The sequence below is a fragment of the Alosa pseudoharengus genome, unplaced genomic scaffold, assembly GCF_046254945.1.
Source record: "Alosa pseudoharengus isolate Yale_2024_CS ecotype anadromous, Long Island Sound unplaced genomic scaffold, YU_APseudo_1.1 YU_APseudo_1.1_scf_3, whole genome shotgun sequence".
Classification (NCBI taxonomy): domain Eukaryota; kingdom Metazoa; phylum Chordata; class Actinopteri; order Clupeiformes; family Clupeidae; genus Alosa; species Alosa pseudoharengus.
Genome location: NW_027468718.1, coordinates 14,222,318 through 14,241,379, shown reverse-complemented (window position 1 = coordinate 14,241,379; position 19,062 = coordinate 14,222,318). Strand labels below are relative to the sequence as shown.

The 19,062-nt window shown below is 41.1% G+C and overlaps 1 protein-coding gene across 1 annotated transcript in view; it reads right to left on the bottom strand.

Annotated features, from left to right (window-relative positions):
* Window positions 1-18,905, bottom strand: part of cryl1 (crystallin, lambda 1) — a 46,059-nt gene extending 27,154 nt beyond the window's left edge. Inside the window, exons 1-5 of the mRNA XM_076262538.1 lie at window positions 18,783-18,905; window positions 18,042-18,149; window positions 14,242-14,368; window positions 12,026-12,187; window positions 9,796-9,990 (exon numbers count right to left, since the gene is read on the bottom strand). Of these exons, the coding sequence (XP_076118653.1) occupies window positions 9,796-9,990; window positions 12,026-12,187; window positions 14,242-14,368; window positions 18,042-18,149; window positions 18,783-18,826 (636 nt within the window). The 5' untranslated portion in view covers window positions 18,827-18,905. The remainder of the gene's footprint in view (window positions 1-9,795; window positions 9,991-12,025; window positions 12,188-14,241; window positions 14,369-18,041; window positions 18,150-18,782) is intronic.
* Window positions 18,906-19,062: the final 157 nt, after the last annotated feature.

Here is a 19,062-nt window from a genome sequence, read left to right as displayed (position 1 = left end):
GCACCAAATAGGCCTAAAGGCTGTGGTTGTGTTTCTACAACATGTTGGCACAAATCGTAATTTCTGTCAACGATGACGATCTCCATGCATGTTCAGTAGCCTATATTTTTCATTTAGTCAAGCAGTGACGTATTTAATGCATGGGGTAACATGACGTGAGACAGACAGAAGATGAGCCTGTCTTTAGTAGCCTATCCCTGAATCCTGTCCCTCTCAAATGGTGTGATTAGCAACCATAATTTAAAAAAAAATAAAAAAAACCCGGAGAGACCCCCCCGGACCCCCGTGTTATTGTGATTATAATAACCTATAGGTCCAAATCTAAACGTTTGGGTTCAGTTTATGAAGTGTTACTACAGCATGATACTGTGTGTTCGTTATTTATGGGGGGGAATCAGGGAGGGATTTTGGTATCGGTGGGCTTGTGTGTGTGTGTGCCCAGTGAAAGCAATAATTTTACAGTTAAAATTAATAATAATTTATTTGCCATGTGGCCCTTCTTGGTTTAAAACAAAGACACCCTCCCCTCCCCCAATGAAATGCTAAGGTACTGGTGCTAAGGGCTATCAGGTACACAGGACAAAGGATGTTACTTTGATATAATGTATCCATGTGTCATGAAATGTAAATGTATTCATGTTCGGTATCATTGTGATAGTCTCAGTACAAGGATTGTAATGATTTGATTGTGAGAATGTTTGGAACATTCTATAAGTGATATTTCTGATATATAAGATATCTCTCCTCATGCTATTCAGATAGGTGTGAAGTGGGTGTGAGTAGGTGTGTCGGTAACGCTTTAGAATAACATGTGCTTATTAGGTATTAACAGTGCATAATAAGCAGTTAACAATTCATTACTAACAGTTAGTTAACTGTTGTTATCCTTTAATAACATTAACTAACTGTTAACATGCAGCTTGTAAGTGTTAATAAGCAGCCTTTTAGGTTACTTACAAGCATATTTGTTAACAGTTGTAAGTGTTAACAAGCAGCTTGTTAATGCTTGTTAATGGTGTATAAGACAAAAAGGTGGATAACTAATTCGCTTATAAGACCTTTCTTACCTATTTGTAGTAAATTTTGCAGCCCCCCAATCTAAAGCGAGGACCATGTAGCCTATAGTTCCACAAGCCCAACCTTCTATCTCTCTATACAGCTTGGTTTAGCTGTGAGAAATGCACCTTTAAAATGGTTGCAGTGAGCAGGAATCGTACCCCGGTCTCCTGCATCAAAGAGTGCATCGCTACTTATTGAGCTACACTACTTTTCTTGTGCACCTGATGAAATTGTTTATTTTGATTCTATATTCCGAAGTGCTATATCACACTAGCTATGCTTTTTACAAATATGTTTCTGATGGAAAAGTGGTGTTTAATTAATGCAGAAACAGACCACGAATGTTCGCCTCTGTTCAAGGCAAACTGAAACATGTTTCAAATCGATCACGAACGTTCGCCTATGTTTGCAACTTTAAACCAGAGCTTTGAACGCACCCACTTATCGTCTTTAAGCCTCGGTTGCTAGGTAACCAAACTATATACAAAGCTGGCATATCTTTAGACTGCTGACAAACTGTTTTATGCGTTCACTGAACAAAGATTATGGAAATTAAACACCACTTTTCCATCAGAAACATATTTGTAAAAAGCATAGCTATAGTATGATATAGAACATCAGAATATTTTCCATCAGCCAATTAGGAACAGTAGTGTAGCTCAATAAGTAGCGATGCACTCTTTGACGCGGGAGACCGGGGTTCGATTCCTGCTCACTGCAACAATTTTGAAGGTGTATTTCTCACAGCTAAACCAAGCTAGATAGAGAGATAGAAGGTTGGGCTTGTGGAACTTTAGGCTACATTGTCCTCGCTTTAGATTGGGGGGCTGCAAAATTTACTACAAATAGGTAAGAAAGGTCTTATAAGCGTATTAGTTATCCACCTCTTTGTCTTATACATCATTAACAAGCATTAACAAGCTGCTTGTTAACACTTACAACTGTTAACAAATATGCTTATAAGTAACTTAAAAGGCTGCTTATTATCACTTACAAGCTGCATGTTAACAGTTAGTTAATGGTATTAAAGGATAACAACAGTTAACTAACTGTTAGTAATGAATTGTTAACTGCTTATTATGCACTGTTAATACCTAATAAGCACATGTTATTCTAAAGCGTTACCGGTGTGTCTGATGCCAAGTGGAGAACCAACCAAGTGGGCTTGTTTTGGCGCCAAATTCTTCCTTTGTTTAAAGCATTCAAAAGTAACTAAACTGCAATGTTTGTCAGACTTGGATTTAGACTAAGACTAGAAGGATGTAGAACGGAAGAGAGGGAGAGATTGGCCTAGGCTACATCCAGGCCTAGGCTACATCATAGACCATTTTTTTGTACCCTCTCTGCTTGTAACAGAATAAACTTGATTCCTAAGTTTTTCCTGAAGTTTGCCAGTCTAAGATTAATATTAAGTAATTATTCACCACAATTACTTTCATGGAGGTTCCACCGAGATAATATACTTTTGTCGCTGATTCTGAGATGCCGCAGTTTTTTTTTTCTCATCGCTCTGGTGACAGCTCCCAGGTAAGGACGCTTTTTATCTGCATTTCTTCTTTGGTGATGAACGAAGGAATATCTGTAAATCCGGGCGGTTCCTGCTAACCACAGTTTGGAACGAGGGATTTAGATATTGGAGAAGGCATTCTGAGTGAGTAAAGACATTTTTGGCAAAACCGTAATTTAATAGTGGACACAAACTTGTGATTCCCCGATTTTGGCAACATTTTGGCAAAAACGTAATTTAATAGTGGACACAAACTTGTGATTCCCCGATTTTGGCAAAACGTCGCACAAGACGAATTAATCCATATCTTGTCCTGCAAGGACTTTTACTGGCTTTTCCCAAATCAGGGAAGAAACTTCGACGCAGTGGTATAGCAGATAATCAGGCAAGTCTTATTTAAATAAACTCCTGGTGCACTTACAAACTTTCTAATGCCTCGTTATTGGACTAAAGGTCATAGTTGTACTACTGCAGAAGTTTCGTACCATTCAGGGCATTATTAGTGGGGTAATTTACGAGATAAAAGTTGGTTCCATCACGACTGCAGAACGTCATTCGTTTCTGACAGCGCTACTCGACCAGGGCTCGACCAAGGGAAAAAAGGTCCTGGGAGGGTGTTTGGCTCGGGGTCATGGTGCAAAGGACCCTAGGGTGAAATTACTCCGAACCATCGCTTTAAGTGTGCAACCTATTTTTCGCGGTAACGGGAACGTTGGCCAGGTCCCAAAAAGCTACGTAGTTTACAGCCCATTTTGTTTGCAGAACATTTCATTCCTTCATTACCAAACAGAATATTAGACAGAACTTGGCGCTGCTGTTTTTGTTTTTATCACCAAGAGCGTATGAGCGGCTAGAATCCAAAGTGTTAAGCTAACACTAGTCTTGTTTTGTTTTTAAGTAGATGTGTTGTTTTGTTTTACATCTACACTCAAGTATTAATAGACTGATAGATGATGAATCCAGGATTCATGTCGTAATAACCTTTTTCAAGTGTGCAAACAGCATAAGCTCAAACAGCATAAGCTCAAGAGAGCATGGTTAGGCCTCTTTTAAGTACGCCTGAGCTAACTAGCTGCCTCTAGGGGCGTCTAGATGTCTTTGTCTATGAGCTAACATGAGTACATGATGAAAAGGCTTGACTAAACTTCTTTTGTTTTTTTAAGCAGGAAAATCTTCCTGCAGCCCGTTTAAGTTGTCCACCAGCTTCATGGAGCTGTGTGTGTCCTTGTGTGTCCAGTATGAATGAATGCGCGTGTGGGCCGGCCCTGTGTGTGTGATTTTTTATTTTTTTATATAATATGTGTTTGTTTCCATTTTTTGTTTCAAGTCCTTCTGTTTTGAAATGTATGGGTGAGGAATTGTTGCAAGTTTATAATTTTATCAGGATCAAGGACTTCAATACCTTTATTTTATGTATCAAGTATTTTTTTCTTTTCCTGTAACTTTTATTTCCCAGCTGAAATGGATTGTTGTTTAAGATGTTTTAGGCCTACTTGATGAGATACAATTTATTTTAAGTCTGATCTACTGATTCATATTTTTTTTTCTTTAGAAACAACATTTATTTTGTCTTTCATTCTTTTAAATCTTCAATTTTTATGCTTTTCTTGCCTTTAAGTTTCACCCAACTATGAAACAAGATTATCTGAACTGTTTAATGTTGAAATGACACTCTCTTTGTCTCTTGGGTCAAAAGTTTTCACATATTTGTTATCTGTACCCAACCCCCCAACCTCTCCCCCATGGACACAAAGGAACTTCACTGGGGAGATATGAACCTATGAGGAGTGTTAATGGGAGACCATTGTTGATTTCAACCATTTTTCTTTCTTTTATTTTTTTTAGGGACACCTTTTGGGGTTTAACATGTTAAGACATATTTTTATTTTTGCTTGTATGCCAATGGGAAATGTTTGCTACATGTTTACGCCTTGTTTGATGTGGGCAAATGTTCAATTGAGTGGATTCATACCCACAACTTGAGTTCGTTATGTTTGAAATTACTTTTTATTTGTTTTAGTTTTGTTTTCTTTTTTCCTTCATTCATATTGGGATCAGAATTTGTTATAGTTAAGAAACTATAAAAAGGGGGAGATAGATGGTATTGACTTGAAATACTTTCTTCTCTAAGTTTACTGGTTTTATTGCTCAAATGGTCATTTTTAAATGCTTTTTCTTTTTAAACATCTAAACTAAACCAAACGTTTATTTATTTTCTTTATATTGACCTTTTGCCAATAGATGCAAACCTATTCACTAATTTGTTTTATTTGCTGTTGATCCGATGCAAATGTCTCTGTTTGGAGATACATAGCCCTGCTATGTTAGAAGACCCATAGGTGTGACTGTCTCCAATTGAGAAACTGAATACATTAGCATACTTTTGTTGACTGCATTCACAAGACACTGCTCGACTCTGTTTACACTCATGCTAATGTCTCTCCAAGTTGTTGTGAAACCACTCTCCAGTCTCTCCAGGTTCCTTTCATGCCAGAAGGGACAAAGGGAGGTGTGACATGCCTTTGTCTTCGACGACCACTAAGCAAACATCTCAGAAGATCCTTTCAAGGTGGCGGATGGCTCCACCAACCAGGCTCAGCTACCACGCCAGGTACAGCCCAGAGCAGCAGCAGTGGAGACCAGGCCATGCCACTGGACGAGATTGATGGACCAGACAACTCTGCCCTGGGCTCAGGTACAGCCCAGAGCAGCAGCAGTGGGTGCTAGGCCATGTCATTGGTCGAGACGGGACGAGACTCAGGAACCACAGGTCCAACGGAACCTGTGGCAGAACCAACTGCCATGACTCTGGAAGCAACAAAACTGGACTGACTGAAAGCAACGAAAGGGGGTGCCGAAAGCAGCCTCGCACTCCCGCATCATCAATAACACTCATGGCACATTGTTCACTGCCCGCAATACATGTGGACATATTTGGACTGACACAAGGGTGTACGCCGAACGCGGCCTGCCATGCACACCCTTTGCACTCGCATACACTTACACTGAAACAATGCAGACACATTCAAGTTTCATAAGAGGACCCTTCTTCAACGGAAGAGAAACACAAGAAGGGGTGTATGCTGAACGCTGCATTTTTTTTTTCTTGTCACGCTATCCTTGCTCACGCACATACTGTACTTACATTGATTATGGACTGATTATGGACTTTATAAAAAAAAAAAAGGTAAAATTGTTCAAGAATGCTCATGTTTATGGAATCTTATGTTACAATTCAAGTCATTCAGACTTGAAAAGGGGGAATTGATAGCAATAATTTTACGGTTAAAATTAATAATAATTTAATTGCCATGTGGCCCTTGGTTTAAAACAAAGACACCCTCCCCTCCCCCAATGAAATGCTAAGGTACTGGTGCTAAGGGCTATCAGGTACACAGGACAAAGGATGTTACCTTGATATAATGTATCCATGTTTCATGAAATGTAAATGTAAATGTATTCGTGTTCAGTATCATTGTGATAGTCTCAGTACAAGGATTGTAATGATTTGATTGTGAGAATGTTTGGAACATTCTATAAGTGATATTTCTGATATATAAGATATCTCTCCTCATGCTATTCAGATAGGTGTGAAGTGGGTGTGAGTAGGTGTGTCTGATGCCAAGTGGAGAACCAACCAAGTGGGCTTGTTTTGGCGCCAAATTCTTCCTTTGTTTAAAGCATTCAAAAGTAACTAAACTGCAATGTTTGTCAGACTTGGACTTAGACTAAGACTAGAAGGATGTAGAAAGGAAGAGAGGGAGAGATTGGCTACAGGCCAACCTAGACCTTCCACACGTTCATACAAAGGTCTATCACAACATTAGATGATAATATATGTACTACTATGGATTTATAACAACTTTGGGTGCTGAGATATCATGCAAAACATGAGTACCTTGTCTCACCCTGCACAGCACAGACAATTTCTAAAAACAGCCCCTACAAGATTCTTAGCAATTCTGACCTTTTGACGATCGAAACTATCTCAGCAACAGATACATGAAACTGCCCCAACTGGTCCTTGACAATTCAAGAACTTCAGTGCATTCTCCTCCAAGCACTTTGGGATGCCTGGAGCCATAGTCCTCTTGTCCCCAAATATGTTGGTTTGTACATTGTAAGCCATTCTAAGCTGTTACACACGCCAAAGCTGTTTTGTCATTCAAAATAGGGTATTGGTCTTCACAACTGAACGTATTTGAAATTAATTGTGTGTGTGGTTGGGGGGGGGGGGGGTTGTCGTCGGTCCAGTAGTGGGCCGGTCCAGGAGAAAATTGCCAGGGCCGAATTTTGTTCCCAGTCCGACCATGCAGGTGTGATGGTTGATGTCTTCCAGAGAGTGGGTATCGTTGCTGTCCTGTAGGATTCCCAGAAGATGGAGTGACAGATGGGGGAGAGCTCCATTGCAATTACCTTCCTGCCCTCCTCTTGGCTGCCTTCACTCCTTCGTCTTCATTAACATGAATCTTTTTGGCCTCAATAATCCAGTTACATAGTCTCTGTTTTTGGTTTTGGATTTTGTGAAATACATTTCTAAATAAATGCGACTTACAGTCTGATGCGACTTATATAGTAGTCGTCGGTCCAGTAGTGGGCCGGTCCAGGAGAAAATTGCCAGGGCCGAATTTTGTTCCCAGTCCGACCATGCAGGTGTGATGGTTGATGTCTTCCAGAGAGTGGGTATCGTTGCTGTCCTGTAGGATTCCCAGAAGATGGAGTGACAGATGGGGGAGAGCTCCATTGCAATTACCTTCCTGCCCTCCTCTTGGCTGCCTTCACTCCTTCGTCTTCATTAACATGAATCTTTTTGGCCTCAATAATCCAGTTACATAGTCTCTGTTTTTGGTTTTGGATTTTGTGAAATACATTTCTAAATAAATGCGACTTACAGTCTGATGCGACTTATATATGTTTTTTTTCTGCTCATGATGCATTTTTTGACTGATGCGACTTATATTCAGGAGCGACTTATAGTCCGGAAAATACGGTAATTGGGCTACAGGTTTTCTACAGGAATAGCATGTTTGGCACTGGCACAACGGGCACTGCATTATAGTTAAATGAACATTAACACTATACTGTTAAATACATTTTAATACATTTAAGACTTTTTAAGTTCTAAATGACATATTACTACATTTTAGACTTTGTAAGACCCTGCAGAAGCACTGTATGTATGTCTGTACGCCTCTCTCTCTGTGTGTGTGTGTGTGTGTGTGTGTGTGTGTTTGACGTGATTGAGGGGTGTTGCATAAATAGTAAAAATTAAGCAAGCTGAACTGGATCAACCTAGATTAATCCTCCCTTTCAGTCACACCTAATAGGTGAGAGTTCAAGATGGAGATGAGGAGACGGTATTAAAGAAGAGTGACACGTGAATAAGTCCCTCCTCCACCCCTTACCAAACATAAGCCCTGCAATTACATACCTCACTGCAACCACCACCTGTCTATGGCAACAGAGGAATGTGAACTCTAGAATGGAGATGATTATGTTTTATGCTTCCAAGTTACAGAACGCTGCATTGTCATGGCAGGCAGACATCCTCCAAGTGAATGACAGGGTCTGCATGATAACTCAAAATGAATGATTAAGAAAATCATCTCTCTTTCTGCAGGCTCATCTTAGAGCTGAGCGGATCCAGCTGAATTTAAAAATAGCCAAAACAAAAGTGCTACTGTATCCTCCAGGATGGTGGCAATGGACTTGCTTCATGTGCAGATGAAGCATATAATGTTCTGAATGCAGAGGTTTATCAAAACAAATATCTCCCAAAATATCAGATTAAGTGCGTTGTGCAAGAGCAAGTAGGCGGCAGGACACGGAAAATGATAAAAAAAAAAATATATATATATTTTCTAGCCATCTTTACTGATTGTGTACTTTGAGGGCCCAGGCAGTTGTGCCTCTAAAATGCCATCCCATTTACACGTAAGCCCTTTTTTATGCTTTGCAAGGGTAGGGCATTATGCAAGGCTCATGCAAGGCTAAGGCACTTTGGAAAAACACAAGGTATGTCTGTGTGTGGCTCTGTGTCTACATGGACACACTTCTTGAGATAGTCAGGCCTTGGGGTGGCCTTGGGTAAAAGGTGCTGCATGCTCCCTTTATTGCCCCAGAATGGCCGATTGTTACTGCCTCCCTCCTCCCCCTCAGGTCACTGGAGTGAATCCCTGGTCACAGGGTTCATACATACACTCCCATCAAACCAGTGGTGACACCCAGGAAACAGAAGTTCAGTCTCAATTACTAACCCCTGAATGATAGAGTGCCAGGAGTCAGGAACTCATTCTTGCACAACAATTTGAACCCGAACCCCAATGATTTCATGATGCTGAGCAAGGCTAAGCATTTGTCAATTTGAATTGACATATGAGCAAAAATGTGTTAATTAGCCACAAATACCTGCCTCTCCCTTTGCTGCCTTGCAGAAATATCCACCATTTCTGGTTCAGAGCGTGCTGCCATGGCAACAGCGACTCTCCTCCTGACTCGCTTCTTTGTCTGTGTAAGCACAGACGCCAGCCGGGGCCGGGCCAGGAAGAACGGATCACCTCTCTCAGTGTTCGGAGCGTATCTGATACACTGTAACTCAGGCGAGGACAAAACGCTCAGTGTGACTCGTGAAGGAAGTGTTCAGTGCTAATCTTGTGCGAGGAATGGGACAGAGTAGGTATAAAAGGTACACGGTGAAAAGATATTCAGTAGTCGCCGGGGTCTCAATCACCATGAAAGGATACAGTAATTGTGAGTCCCAACAAAGACAGAGGGTTCACTGTGCGCGAGGTCTCTCTCTCCGTCTTTATTGTCCTCTGACTTGCTTTGTTTAGCGATAGGGAAGACGGCACAAGATTGGCATAAGCCGAAGATTGCTGCCATTAATGCCAGTCTCTGCCAACTGTGACTGAGTGACGAAGCCTCTTACCGCTTGTGCGACCCAACAAAATGTCTGAGGGGGAGATACAGTTTCTGTTTATATGTGTACACATTGTGCTCTAGAATAGTGAGTTGTGATAGGAGGACTCTTACAATAGAGGGACTTGTCAATGTCAAGGAATGGTGGCTTTTGTATGTTAAGTAATTGTGTGTGTGTGTGTGTGTGTGTGTGTGTGTGTGTGTGTGTGTGTGTGTGTGATGGAGCGGTCTAATCTTACAATCTCAATGGCACTCATACTCACACACGTTTACCTGTGGGGACACACATTAACCCGACGGATTAGACCCACCTTGACCAGCCTCCAGGACTCTGCGATGATGGCGTACTGCACGCGGTTCAGGGCGAAGCCTTCGATCTCCTTCCGCAGCCGGACGGGAGCCTGGCCCACACTGGTCATGAGGGCGTGGGCCGCCTCCATCACAGCCGGCACTGTGTCTGGGTGAGGCACCAGCTCCACCAGACGCACGTAGTAGGGCGGGTTCACCTGCGGGGGACACAGACTGTTAAGCACCACTACTCCCTCACCTAATAAAGCCTTTCACTGGGTGTGCATTGAGAGACAATTGTATGGCCAAGAGTATAACTAAAGGGCAGGGTTAGTGAACAGTGAATCTAGATAGAGTGGCAGTGAATTAATGTATTACATAACTGAATGAATGAATGAATGAATGTAACATGAATTTAGATCTATGCCACTGACTGAATTTGTCTTGGGAGATGGATGGTAAGTTTAGAGACAAAACTAAAGATCTGTAAACAGTGGGTACAGATGGATGGCATCGTTAAATACAATTTTAGATCTTTGCCACACAGGGTTTATCTTATAAACTCGCTGAGGCGAACTAAAGATCTAAGCAGTTTAAGTTGTTAAGTTGTTATCAGGACATTCCTCTGTCAGCAGTGATGAGTTGTCCAGCTTGACCACAACGTGGGCCAGTCTGCCTTGCGGAATGTGTGGGTGATTAAACATTCACATAACCAAGGTAAAAGGAAGGTTGTGGGTCCATCTGACTCTGAAGTGACGGAGTTTCTCTTACTAGCTCATGTGATAAGACTGGAATTTCGGACGTTTAAAATTGAGAGGCGAGGGACAAAGTCCAACCAGATTTAAGCAACATGGCGTTCCTAATCTGGACCTGTGCACAGCTCTACGCAAGTCCAGAAACAAGGAAAAAGGATTATGCGAACCATATATATAATATTTTAAGACATTGCCCTACTAGAGTGACAATGGGAATCTTACACATCTCAGATACTGTGATGACTTTCTAGTCAAAAGTAAGGCACATTAACATCTCATTTGCATTCAACATTTAAAAGTTCAACATTTACATGTGATAAAAAATTAAACATCCATACACCTCTGTCTCTGTAATGCATACAACTCAACTACGTGAACCCATATGGCTGGTTTCTTAGACATGGATGAAGCCTAGGCCTAGACTTGAAGAGAACGTCAATGAAAGATTTCCACTGAAAAGGCGGTTTCAGTCTAGGATTAGGCTTAATCCATGTCGATTAATCTAGCACATAGAGTTCATAAAGGCACATAAAGAGCACTAGACAGGTGTGTCATTCTTGTTGAATGTCTATCTGTGTGTTTACAATAAATAAATAAATAAATAAATAAATAAATAAACTATTTAAACTAAAACCTGATGTCTATGCACTGCATACAATACATACATACAGTTAAGACAAAATGATTCATACCCCTGGCAAATATTGATTTAAAGTTGATATTCTCTTGACTGATATGTTTGTTCTGACTGAAAATGATTTGCCACATGAAAAAAGGTTGTAAGACAATGTGGTAGAAGCATGGAATCGAAAAAAGTGTTTTTGTCTTTTAACATTTTTATGAATAATGGCGTGTCCAAAATTATTCACAAGATCAGGCAGGCTGCCGAGAGACCTGCCCCAATAGGCAGCATTGGACCATTAAACCACATAATGATCCAAAACATACAGCCAAACAAGGTAAGAAATGGTTAACAGAGAACAATATCAACATTTTAGAGTGTCAGAGCCAGAGTCCAGACCTCAATCCGTCAAAAAAAGTAAGAACAAGGCTAGAGAGATGGCAAATAATTGTTCCTGACTCAAAACCCGGATTGCTCTTAAAATGGTACAGTCTAAAATCATTGTGGAGACATGAGGAGGCTTGATAGGTATTAAATGAACCATTTTGAGAGCTGTGAATGCAAATAAAGTGGTTTCTATTGATTATTTAAAAAGGGTATGAATCATTTTGGACAGATGAAGAAGATGAAAACGCTTCTTTTTTTGATTCCATGTCTCTCCCACATAGTCTTGCAACATTTTGGCATGTGACAGTGTCATTTTCAGTCAGAACAGACATATTGGTCAAGAGAAAATTAAATCATTAAATCAATATTTGCCAGGGGTATGAATCATTTTGTTCTTAACTGTACATACATACATACATACATACATATACATACAGGCCCCATAGAGTGCACCAGTCAGAGGTTTGTGGATGTGAGAGCGGTACTGACTGGATGGGATATGATGCAGCGGGATCGGTTCTGGAGTCCTGAGAACACGTTACTGGGCATCAGGCAAGATGTGGAGCTGCTGAGGATCACATCCTCTCCAACGTGGGACTCCACCGCCTGGAACACACTTTTCTTGGCCTCCAACTCCTCAAACACTGACTCCTGTTAGTGGCAAAGATATAAACACACACACAGGTCAATATGACTTGAATATTTATGAATACCATCTAAACATGATTATACAGTCCAGTTCTACAGCAGCACTAAGAACCTTATTATGTAGACTGAAATCTGTATGTGAATACAGAGGATAATAATCAACAGCTGGCTTTAAAATAAAATATTTTGCCGTTTTGGCCCAATTGTTCATTCAAGATCCTTTTCTCACACCTTGAAGATGAAATATTCTCATTAATATGATATGACTGAAGGATTTCTAAATATTTCTGTGGTTAAGTAATAGTTCTTTACTAGTCATGAGTTGTTCTTATTCTTCTGGTTTAGATCACAACAGGATACCAAGTTTCCTATTTCCATACCACAACGGAAAACAATGGACAACATTTGTCTAGTAAGCATTACAGGGAAATCGTGTAAAGATGACATCTGAGTCATGGGTTCTATTAATTCAGATTGAGTAACACTGTACCATATCTCCACAAAACAAAGAGAGAATCACTCTCTCTCTCTGTCACTGAATTGTGACAAACCCATCTGAAAGACATAAACCGGCTGGATAAGATGCATTCTAACTTGTAATACTAGTATTACTTCTGTCTTGATTCTCAGTGGAACAGAAAAATGTCACTGTTCAACACGTGGAATCACGTGGAATAAGAATGCAAGCAATGCCAATGTGCCTGAAGTGAATTCTTAAAATCAAAAAATTAAACATATTTACATTTACTATAAGAGGTGAATAAAATGGGGCAGATACTGTAAAGATCCAGTTTTCCAACTTCTTAAGAAATAGCAGATATTTCACCCTGTGTGTGTGTGTCTGTGTGTGTTTGTCAAAGACAGAGACGGAAAAGCAGAAACAGAACAGGCCGAGGAACACAAAGCTCCATAACAAAACAATAAAAATATTTCACATTGCATCCTGTGTCTTCAGATGCTTACACACCTCTCCTGTAATTATCTATTACGTAAAGAAACTGATTACTGGTTGGGAGGGAGACATTCAAATCAATGTAGAGTGAAAATGCTCTAATGGACTGTGACGTTAGGATGAATAGACAAAGCTGACATTACTGACACACCTGTTAGTAATATCAAAACTGAACAGCAGTGGTTACTCTTCAACAGAGAACATAAAGGCAGTGTGTGACATCACAGGTTTCCTTCCCCCTCTCATCCTCATGTACACACACACGTACACAGAGCCTGACATTGATCATCCATACGGCGGTTCAATACATTGTAATGATTAATTAAATGACGCGTAACAGTCGGTACCAGGCTCACGATGAAACTTCCACAGGGAAGGATTCGGGGACATGCCCGGGAAAAGGGGGTCATTGAAGGGAAATGGAATGTTCTTTCTTCCTAGTTACCCCCACACCCTACTGTAGTCCTACTGTCTGGTAGGGTGGAGTGTGGCGTGACTAAAGCACACTAGACTGGTTTGCCACATATTTAATAATTAGTGAAGTATAAATTGTTTTCTGAACACCATGTTCCTCAGTCGTCTAGTGTATGTATGAAAGCAAATTCTACACGGGGCAATTAATGCGGTCACACTAAAACAAATAAAATTGATGAAAATGAAATTGAAAAAAAAAAAAAAAAATGAATAGTTTGATGAACAAGTTTGATGACGATTTTTTGCAGAGAGACAACCGTCTGACCCAGGACGACAGATTTTGTTGACCACAAAGTGAGTCCACTGGGGGATGTAGTGTAACTGGACCATGGGTCTCCAACAGGTACAACCTGTTTCTAAGTAGCTCTCCAAAATGTTTGAGGAAGATGTTCAAAAACCCAGTCACTTGGGAAACATGTTAAAATTCCAATTAAATCAAATTCACAGTCTACCAAAGAGAGAAAGTAAATGAGTTGAAAGCATACTTTTAAAGCAAACTCTTATTCAGCGGTTTTGGGTGGAGATCAGCTATGTGAATATATATGGCATGCTACCACTAACATAAAAGCTCTCGGCCATGTCCATTTTTTCAAAGTAGCTCTCGGAGGAAAAAAGTCTGGAGACCCCTGACCTGGACAAAGAAGGCACCCTCTAGTGCCTGCTGGAGGTCATCGTGGCTGCTGAGCAGGGCCAGCTGCTCGGACACACCCAGGCTGCCCCTCAGCATGTGGGCCTGCTGAAGCTCCTCCAGCTGCTTTCTGCACTCAACACACACACACACACACGCACACACACGCACACGCACACACACGCACGCACGCACGCACGCACAGACACAGACACAGACACAGACACAGACACAGACACAGACACAGACACAGACACAGACACAGACACAGACACACACACACACAGTTAAGGCCAACATTATTCATACCTATGCCAAAGTTTACCTGACCAATAGGTTTCTTCTACCTGGAAATTATATGATCAAGAGACAAAAGATGATACATTGTCATAAAGATATGAATGAAACAAATACATATATGGGCAACTAAGAAATCAAATTCAAAATTTGCCATAGTAAAACTTACTGTACACATTATGTACACATCCACAACCAATAACTCGACACGCTTAACAAAATACACACTCTTAAAATGGCAGTCTCCCTAAGAGCACTTCACATGTCAAAGGGCCCCTATCCACTGAACTGTAAAACCTGAAGTAAAAAAGTCACCTCATCAACACTTCAGTCAACACATCATGAATTGTAAAAAGGTTGTGGGTGGGGAGAGTAGCGCTGTGTGACTTTTTCAAGACTAATCTGTCTTTAAAGGTAGGTAATGAGAGAACACTTCTGGGTACAAATAGTTTGGATTCTGGTTGGGTTTGCTCCCCAGAGTCACAACACACATTTTTGAGTCCAAATTCGATTTAAAACTGAAAACAAATAAAACTACGAACTTCTAAATGTATAGGCCTATTCTAAGACCACAAGAACAGACCTCACTTTTGAACAATGGGATGAAAACTGATGGATTTGTTTTTGCATATTTGGTTACTGCACTGAATTCCGCCCTGGCTATAGGCTACAACTCCCCCTACTGACAGCCAAGGGACATTACACTGGGAAAAAAAAAGTCTCATTCTCAGGCTAGCCTGAGCTGGGTGATGAGAATAGGGAAATTATAATTCCCCTGAAGTCTTTTCAGAAGGTTGAATTAACCCAACGCATTCAGTTCCTAAGTGAACATACATGTCTTCCATTTGAGTGCGTAGTGGCTCCATATTCACCTCTCAGCTGATCATATTCAAGCCACTAAATAGCACTAAAGGACAATAAACTGGACTGGTCAGCCAACACTGATGCACTCTACAAGAAAGGGCAGAGCAGGCTGTACTTCCTGAGGAGGCTACGGTCCTTTAATGTGTGCCGCAAGCTCCTCAGGATGTTCTACCAGTCTGTTGTTGCCAGCGTCCTCTACGATGCAGTGGTATGCTGGGGAGGAAGCACAAAGAAGAAGGATGCGGGGCGACTTGACAGGCTGGTAAGGAAAGCGGGCTGGAGTGCATCACTTCAATATCTGACAAAAGGACCCTGAAAAACTGATCAACATCTTGGACAATGAGTATCACCCACTCCACAGCACTATTGTTAAGCAGAAGAGCCTGATCAGCTGGAGACTTCGCTCACTGCCTTGCACAACAGACAGACTGAGGAAGTCATTTGTCCCCAGGGCCATTGAACTGTTCAATGCTTCACTTAAGGGAAGAGGAGAGACAGACTTCTCTGCATAGTCTGTCTGCCTCTTCACCCCCTCCATGTTTGGATACTGTCTGTCCACTAGCCACTTTTTACCACTGTCTTTCTGCCTCACTGTTTGCGTGCTATATTAGCACATTAGCACATATGCATAACCCCTCCCTCCATGCCACAGCCGAACTGTGGCCACACTCATACCTTTTCTTAAAATAGTTATAGATATATAGACTCATTCTTGCACTGTTGCACTGTTGGACTTACTCATTTGCACTATCACCATGACCACTATCACCATTGCACTACCACCGTGACACTCACTCACACAGAGCACCTTACCTTACCGCACTATGCACAGAGAATCACAGGCTCAGTCCCTGCCTCAGTCATTGCAAGCGCCTCTTGATTGATTAATCACCACTACGTGGATACTGTTTTTAGAATTGAGTGTTAGCAAAGTCCTTTTAGGCAAGTCCCTCCACTCGGCGGCCATATGACAACGCTTTTTGGACACTCGTCGGGCATCCATTTCGGCAGAAATTCGCGTGCGCAAGGCTTCACGACATCAATCTTGCTCCAGCGGCGAGATCACAACACATGATTGGCACGATGTCTTCACAACACACCATATGATTGGCTCAATGTATTCACATCACACCACGATTGGCTCAATGTATTCACATGTCGACGTTTTGCCGAGGAAGGGGTGGGCTATGTGTAGACAACGGCCATATTGGCGTGACAAACTAGCCCCATGCATTTCTATGGACTATTTTTTGAGTGCTGTGTCTCCACATTAGAAAGTCTCTGGTGTTAGTTAGTATAATTTGTATTTTAGTATATTCTTTATCTTCTACTGTCCTTATTGCTTAGTTGTGTTTTTATATTATATACTTTTAATTACTTTTTCTGCTGTTAGTGAATGTGTGTGTGTTGTCTGTATGCTACTGAGACCTTGAATTTCCCCTGGGGATCAATAAAGTATCTATCTATCTATCTATCTATCTATCTATCTATCTATCTCATCTACCTCCTTATCTTTGGAACACATAAGGGGTGAGTTTGACACAAGCCATTTACAATAACAATCTGTTTTCCGTAGGTCTGTGATCAATCTGACCATGCATCTTATTCCACAGAGATTTTAGAGGAGCCCACCCCTGGCCTTACATAAAGGCAGACATGTAGTCTAAATATCTGCACTTTGAGCTTACTGGTCCAGGGGAGTGGATCAAGAAGTCTAGTGAACAACTGTGATTTCCCCATATAACAAACTTTGTCAGCATCATAAAAGTATTGCCAACATTCTACCGACTACCATTACAATAACTGAGTAAAATTAGGCTATAGTAAAGTAAAGTGACTGGTATTAACAGACACTTTTATCCAAAGTGACAGAGACTCACAATAGTGGGTTTGGTAACCTGGGGCCCTAGGCCTGTATAAAGCCAGAGGCTCAGGACCAAAAGAAAAAAAGAAAGTTGTCACTTTTTGTCATAGAGAGCTGCACGCTCAGTATGTATGCACTCAACATACAAAAGGCAGGAGTAGAGTCATGCTGTGACCCCTTTGAGCTTAGTGGTCCAAGAGGGTGAATCAACAAGTCTAGTAAACAACTGTGCTTTCCCCACATAACAAACTTTGTCAGCATCATAAATGTATTGCCAACCGTTCCATTCTACTTCCAATGAGTAAAATTAGGCTATAGTAAAGTAAAGCAAAGTGACTGGTATGAACAGACACTCCTATCCAAAGTGACAGAGACTCTAACCAGTGGGATTGGTACCCCGGGCCCTAGGCCTGTATAAAGCCAGAGGCCCAGGAGATTGTTGCACGCTCTGTGTGTATACAGCCAAAAAGTATTGTGTTTCTGTACAGGGCACTAACTTGTAAACAGTAGCAGCTTGGACCGATTCATAAACAATGTCCCACCAATGTATACATTGCTAAAATTTGATTGGCTCTTGAGCTAAAATATCAACAACCTCTCATCAGAATCATGGACAGATGTTTTAAGTCCTATTAGAACAGTCAGTAACAATAGTTGTAATGTGGAGTCAATAATTAATCCATGACAAAGCAAGCCTATACCTGCTCACATGGTCTCTACATGCTCTCACTACTAACATTAAGAGGATCAATTAATATTTTGCTTATTTTGCACTGACCTGATCTCTGTGATGGCTTTGGTTGCCTGACCAGGTTGGTTGTCATAGATTTTCACCTTGTACCCCCCACTGATGAACACCATGGCCCAGGACCGTCCAATCAGCCCACTGGAGAAGATAGTTTAACAGCAAAGAGTACACAATTTAATTCAACAAAGCAATCACTCTAAGCAATGACAAAATAAATGGCACAAAGGATGATTTCACAAGGTTCTTCAAATCTGTTTTATACACACTTACATGCAATCATGCATACAGACATCATCTTTGTGAAGCACAGAATATTTTGCTGACTCCTCTCACAAGAGGAAAGCATGGCCTCTAACAGAGATGTGGAACATCCGCTTTCCTCTATGGAAAATAACTCCCATTGACAGGCCAGTACAAGCAAGCATGCACAGTAGTTGTGCACTGAAAATCGTTTCTGTGGAACTGCAGCAGGTGCTTGAATAGCAATTCCCATTCAAAAGCGCTCTGTTGATCAGTCAGCTGATCTGTTAGTGTAAAAATACAGACTACACAGAAAATATAAACAAAGAAACGTATAAAACTCATTCCGAGTGGCAATACTTTATTTGGACTCGTTTGAGTGAACTCTAAGCTCGAAGTTCAAATTGTTGACAGCAAAATCTAGCACCCTAACTCCACTCCACTCCACTTCTCCACTCCACACAACCTTAACACATTCATTCATGGTTCATTCATTGTATCCACTGAAGATTGATAATTATGACCACTTACCTTCCAACAATTGTGATAGTTTTGGATCCCGTAGCATTACTCATTTTCAGTCAGTCGCTGTCTCAAATCCAATGATTGAATTCAGAAACATGCATAGCCTTGCATAAACTTACGGGCTACTAGCTAATCACATGAACAGTGGGCGGACGTAGCTCTATATGGACGGTGTCCTGTAGTGGTCAATCTCAGGTTCTGATCATTGTAGATTTTTTTTCCCCCTTTCATTATTTTGATGTGGTAGATGAGCAACTAAATTTGAAACTAGTTCATTGGAATCACT